The sequence below is a fragment of the Lagopus leucura genome, unplaced genomic scaffold, assembly GCF_019238085.1.
Source record: "Lagopus leucura isolate 7727_CA_CO unplaced genomic scaffold, USGS_WTPT01 63664-0_obj-0_obj, whole genome shotgun sequence".
NCBI lineage: Eukaryota > Metazoa > Chordata > Aves > Galliformes > Phasianidae > Lagopus > Lagopus leucura.
The window spans coordinates 1-6,631 of record NW_024963010.1 but is presented as its reverse complement, the minus strand read 5'-3'; the positions used below and the strand labels follow the sequence as shown (position 1 = coordinate 6,631).

At 36.7% G+C, this 6,631-nt stretch overlaps 1 protein-coding gene across 1 annotated transcript; it reads right to left on the bottom strand.

The window, feature by feature from the left end:
* Positions 1–233: 233 nt before the first annotated feature.
* On the bottom strand, positions 234–6,623 carry LOC122190932 (dedicator of cytokinesis protein 9-like; the record flags this gene model as incomplete). Its single annotated transcript, XM_042891078.1, has 5 exons — positions 234–1,501; positions 3,163–3,301; positions 3,456–3,556; positions 4,394–4,584; positions 6,407–6,623. Coding segments are annotated over 5 exons (771 nt in total), but the record flags the coding sequence as incomplete, so codon positions are not given.
* Positions 6,624–6,631: the final 8 nt, after the last annotated feature.

Sequence of the window (6,631 nt, the reverse complement as noted above, 5' to 3'; positions counted from 1 at the left end):
TTGTCATAATGTTTATGTTACTTGGACCAAACAAGATGGATCCCAAATTGTTGTTTTTTATCTAATGACCTACAATCCCTCCAGCACCAAGAAACAGGACATATATATAACCCCAGAAGCATCTTCATCTAGTCTCCGACTTAAGCTGCAAAAAGTTTTTTAATTTTAATCAAGCTTTCATCTTTCACCAGTTTTATGGGCAAATCTAAAATAAAAAGCAGAACACACGGTGAGAAAAGTAACTACTTTTTTTCTTTTAATATAGATGTAGTACAGAATGTTTAATTACAGCAGGACAGTGCTTCCAGTTAAATAAAATTAAAAACCTTTATTTCCCCCAAATATAAAATTACTAAATTAATGTCTTAAAAGAATAAGAATATGGAAAAAGCTTTAAATTATACCACCATTTACCACAGGAACCATGATCAGCAATTACATACTCCATCGCTTTGGCAAAAAAGTACTTTTTCTTTTAATAACTGCATATAAACCTAACATAGCAAAGACTGTATACATCTTTATATTGCACTTATTTATATACATGAATAAATGAACAGTAAAGTCTGCATATACTTGGAATGAGCAAATTTTCACAATAACCTGAAAGCAGGAAAAGAGCTGGTATGAATATTAAAAATGCTTAGAAATGTAATACATTTATGTACAGACTGTATGGACTGTATTAACAAACAATATGTACATAACAGTTTACTACTACTGATAGTTTAGTGTAACTCCATGTTCATTAATACAGACCTTTGGTTGTATTCAGTTGTTCAAGATCCAAGCTCACATACTTCCAAAATGCAACAAGGTATAAAATAAAGCACAACAATTTGCCAAATGGTACAAAAACTACTACTGTCAGTTTCATCAAACCCAAAAAACTAGTGTCTCTGTCTAGTCCCAAAATAATTCCTGTACTTGGAATCAATCTCTATGTGCCATACACAAAAAAAGAACACCTGAATGTTACATATCTGCAAAATTACATCCCACAACACTTTTTGTAATGTGCAATTCATCTTAATAATACTTTCTAATGAAAAGCAGAAATTAACTTCAACTTGATAATTTCTCAACACACACTTCTGTGATGACACTGTGAATGCTTTTAAGTGTTACCAGGAAGATTAAAAACTATATGTGCACCTCCTTTACTTATTCTAAAGGACTATACCAGTAACTGCTATTTGCTTATCACTGTCTGCATTGATATCTAAGTGTGCTCAGACTTTTTTATGCATTATGCAGCTTGCATGTGCCCAACATTTAGCTTCAAAATCATCCTGAGTCTGCACACAACGAAGCAAATCCACACACCTAAGAAAAAACTAAATCCAACAAAAAAGCCCCACCGTACTTTACAAAACAATCATGCAACTGAAGAAGAACTGGGCATCCCATGAACTGTTGTGCTTGTTGGAGTTCCACTGATGGCGTTGAAAATGTGTAGCGAATTGGGCATAACATTGGCCTTTTCTTCAACCGGAGTAATCTTAAAATGGAAAACGAACATTCATCAACATGTTCCAAAATGACACAAGCAATTACAAACCAGATATTAAAATACTGCTTTCTATAGTTCACCGAAAGGACTTCATTTCTACCATCACAGAAGCACAGACCGCTTTTGCCGGAAGCCCCCCTGACCAACTTTCTTGGCTCAAGCAGGGTCATCTAATAACACCTACTCACCCAGAGGATGAATAGGGAGAGAGAGAGAGAGCAAACTGAACAAGGTACACTTTTTATGAAGAATATGAAGATTCATCCTTAGCTTAGAGGAATTACACAAAGATTAGACCAACTAAGAGCAAAAGTAAAGAAAACTAATTACCATCCCATCTGATATTTGCAAGCAAAGGGAAAAAAAAAAAAGAAAAATAAGTTAAGATTATTTTATACAATTTTCCACACAAAGTTTTTGCAATTCTTCATAACGCACACCATTGTAAGACAGCTAATAGTTGCTGCTTTTTTCGGTGGCAAAACAAACACTGTGAGAAGCTTTTTCTTCAAGTACAGCATCAGGCAGGCATATAAGGGTAATATTCTTAAAGATTTGGCTGAAGGCTTTGTGATCCTAAGCCTTCGAGATGAGATGAATCTAATTTTTCTTTATTTTTTACATAGAATGTTTTAATTACTACGTTTGTATAAAACCCACAATAGTGGGCTAATAGTGTACATCAATGCTGTGCATTCATATTCTGTTCACTGCTTCACAGTGTCATTTGTTCGCCCCTTCTCTTCGTTTACTGTCATCCAACTTGATTGACTCCTGAAGTTACAAGCATGACATCTTTTCTCCTATCCTCAATCTTTGGAAATTCACACATGAGCATTTTTTAAACATCAGCATCTTGCACTGCATTCTGATTATTTCTTCCTGTGTTCAAACCATCACCATATTTTTTTACTTTTTTCCTGCACCAGTGTAGGATTATTTTTTCTTTCATTATCACTATCTGTCCAAAGCATTTTCCTCTCTTCTCTGAAGGGATCTTCTGTACAGTTGTCTAATTCTCCCATACACTTCATTTATTTTGATCAGCTGTCCAATCTGTTCATCCCCTTCCTAAAAAAACACCACTGCCTTCTACTTTTCAGTCCATTACATTACAGTCAAACTATCCTGTTTCTTATTAGTTCTTTTCCTGTTTGCGGGATCATTCAAGACTGCATACGTGAAGTAACCTTTTTTTTTCCTAAAAAAATAAAAAAGCATGTTCTGACAAATGGTTCCATCCCCTACAGACCTCATCTCATTGTATTTTCCATTATCAGTGGCTACAATAAACCTATTTTTGTGGTAAGCTTTTCTGTCATGGTGTAACAAAAGAATAAGAGAATGAAAACAAATCCTGTGTACATGCTGCATTCTTGTGCTTCACCAGAATCTATAGCACAGAGCTACTCAGAACACAGTATTTGAGAAGAAAAGATGAGGAAATAATAGAAAACAGAGAAGCACATGAACAGAACTTCATCCCACTGACAAACTGTTGAATGCAAAAAAACTGCTATGCTTGCACTCTGAGAGAAATAAAAGGAAAACGAGCACAGTTCCCTAAAGTAAAGCACAATACATGCTTTCCCTACACATTTCAGCTACATTTTGAATAGTGGAATGCATAAATTCATCTCAGCACCTACTTGCTCATGCATTATTTCAGAAAGCTCTTTTGCCATTTCTCTGTAGTTGGCTTTCATTTCTTCTTGATATTCCAACTGATCTTCCTTTATAAGTCGCTCATTCACACCAAGAGCATGCCCACAAGCTTCAACAAATTGCCTGGTTTAGATAAAATGATAACAAAGATCTCAAAAAGGAATACAAAAACCAGACAAGTAATTAAAAATGCTACTTAAAACTGTTTTTAAAAATCTTTTGTCAGTCTTGAATTTTTATGTATTTTATTAAAAAACAAACAAACATGCAAACATACCTAAACACTTCCTTCAGTAGCTTCACTTTATTGTCTGGGTATCTTTTGGTGTTCGTGTCATCTAAGAAGGCTCGTGCATATGCTAATGGACCAGCATTAACCTAAGAACAAGAATTACAAAATACGGTTAGCTCTCTGACTTACTGTCTTTGCAATAGCAGATACCACAATTGTCCTGGCTTTCTCAGTAGAGCACAATTATTTTTTAAATGCATCTAAAACTAAACCAATCAAACAAAAAAACTATTAAAAAACAACAACAACAACAACAAAATAAAACAAGAAATCCTGGATTTTCTTCATAAGAAATAACTAGTAAGACCAGTACCATATTGATTTCTATTTGCCCAAATTCACGCACAATGTATCCTATTTTGGTGGATCTGATCATTTCTTTTTACTACATTCAGCCCTTGCTTGCCTTAGCTAACGATGATATAAAAAAAACCCAAACAACATAAACACAAACTCAAAACATTACACACTGAGATTTTCTTCTATTGTCCTTCTCCTGTATTTAAGCTCCCCCCTTCATCCCCTACAAAATCAGCAACAAGCATGCTGAACCTAATGTGAGCAGATGTACAGCTAAATAAATGGTGTGAATTTTGGCTCAGATGGGAAGTCACTTTATTTTATTCTAGTTATTATTATTATTATCTGCTTATTATTTTATTTTATTCTAGTTTCAGACCACCAAAGATTCCAGAAACATAATCTTAACCTCTGAATACAAATAAATATCAATTGATCAATGTTTATATGAAATATTTGTATTTTTCCCATTCTGGGAAAAACTGCCAACAACAGCAAGCATATTACTGACTTAGGACATGCTTGAATACTCACAATGAAAATTAATGGTAAAATGCTACTTTGATACTTTTTCAGTGACAGAAGCAAGCAAAAAAATGGAATGGCAAAGTGAACGGTCTTACCTGAACACTGACACTCCCTTGTAGCTTCAGCTGCAATTTGATCATATCTACTTCAGCTGAAGCACAAAGCTGCCTGAGTTCTGCAACTTTCTTACTCATTTCATCAATGGCTACTTCAATGGGGTTTAAATCGGTGTGGTGCTGGTACATTACTGGAATGCGTTTCTTCACATATGGGAAGCAATGTATAGCTGTGGACAAAAATGAGTTTAATGAAGTTTTTAAAAGGTCTTTGAATAAAGTGAACTTTGAGAGAATTGTAAGTGAAAACTCATCATCCGCTTTAAAATACATTACATAATTTTAAATACTGCCTGCACAGGGAAACAACATACTGAAAATTTAAATATGCATAGCTTTACATGTATTAAAGCACAGAAGCCTCACTGTTATTTCTATAACAGTAACAAAGAAATAAAACATTAGAACTATGGTTGTGAAAAAGAGAAGGACCTGGGTGTGTTGGTTGATGCTCAGCTGAACAGGAGCCAGCAGTGTGCCCAGGTGGCCAACAGGGCCAATGGCATCCTGGCCTGCGTTAGAAATAGTGTGGCCAGCAGGAGCAGGGAGGTGATCATCCCCCTGTACTCAGCACTGGTGAGGCCGCACCTCGAGTACTGTGTTCAGTTTTGGGCCCCTCACTACAGGAAAGATGTTGAGGCCCTGGAACGTGTCCAGAGAAGGGCAGCAAAGCTGTGAGGGGTCTGGAGCACAAGTCTTATGAGACTGAGGGAGCTGGGACTGTTTAGTATGGAGAAGAGGAGGCTCAGGGGAGACCTCATTGCACTCTACAACTGCCTGAAGGGAGGTTGTGATGAGGAGGGGTTTGGCCTCTTCTCCCAGGCAACAAACAGGACCTGGGGAAATGGCCACAAGTTGTACCAGAGGAGGTTTAGGTTGGACATAAGGAAGAACTTTTTCTCTCAGAGGGTGGTCAGGCACTGCAATGGCTGCCCAGGGAGGTGGTGGAGTCGCCGTCCCTGGCAGTGTTCAAGAGGTGCCTGGATGAGGAGCTGCGGGATGTGGTTTAGTGCTTGTGGTGGCAATGGTGATGAGGAGACGATTGGACTGGATGATCTTATAGGTCGTTTCCAACCTTGTGATTCTATGATTCTATGAACTTAATTAATAGGAGAATTGTAAAAAGAATTGCTTATCATCCACATAGCTCAAAGAGGAGAAGAACTAAAAAACAGCAAGACTATATTATTGATTTCCTCTGAAGTATTAACTATGTAAAGCTGATACTACAAACTGATTTATCTATATGAAAAAAAAGCTGACATATTATTTCAGACCGAAGGAAAAAACCTTTTACAGTGAGGGTGGTGAGGCGCTGCAACAGGTTGCCCAATGGTGTGGTTGATGTCCCTGGAGACGTTCAAGGCAAGGCTGGGTCAGGCACTGGGCAACCTGATCTGGCCATGGATGTCTCTGTTCGCTGCAGGGGAGTGGGACCGGATGGTCTTTAAAGGTCCCTTTCAACTCTAAGGATTCTATGATTCTATGACTGATTCTACTAACTCCTGTAATCTCAATTTACCACTACTAACACTAAAGCGGTGATACACAAGCTCACACGTTCAACACATACAAAACAGAAAAAAGCCTTTTTCAAAGAAAAATTGAAACAATTCCAGGTTTGTGGTTCTTGAAATTTTAAAGAAAAAGCCGTTTGACAGTTATCACTTGAAGAAACCAATGGAAAGCCTCTTTTGGGTTAAAATATGGAAAATATTTTAACTGACATTTTTTACTCTGCATGCTTCTGTACAACAATGCTGAGTATTAGCTTGAAGTGCACACTCATTTTAAAAATTGTTTTACAAAGCATTGTATAAAACATCCTGATATATTCTGCTGTTCTTGTAAACTCCAAAAGCCAGGCGTGAAATCTTCTAAAGGATTTTTTCAGACAAAATACAGAACATACAGAAAAGCCCAGCATCAAGAAGTAAATACGTTTTTCAAAGAACAGTTTTCTTTTAAAGGAAATTTCCAGCCAATGAGTACCTGTCAAGATTGTCCGTCGTTTACACTGCTCTTCCACTCCTCCTTGTCTTTTGCCAGCTTGAGTGAAAGGCATCTCAAACATAAAGCGACGAATGTTATGAGTCCTTTCAAAATCTGTTTTCCTTTCTTGCAACTCTTTTTCTTCAAAGTAAGGAACTACATGTGTAACCTGAATGTATGCATATTTTGAATCTAAATCCTTTGGATTTACCTTAAAAACATTAA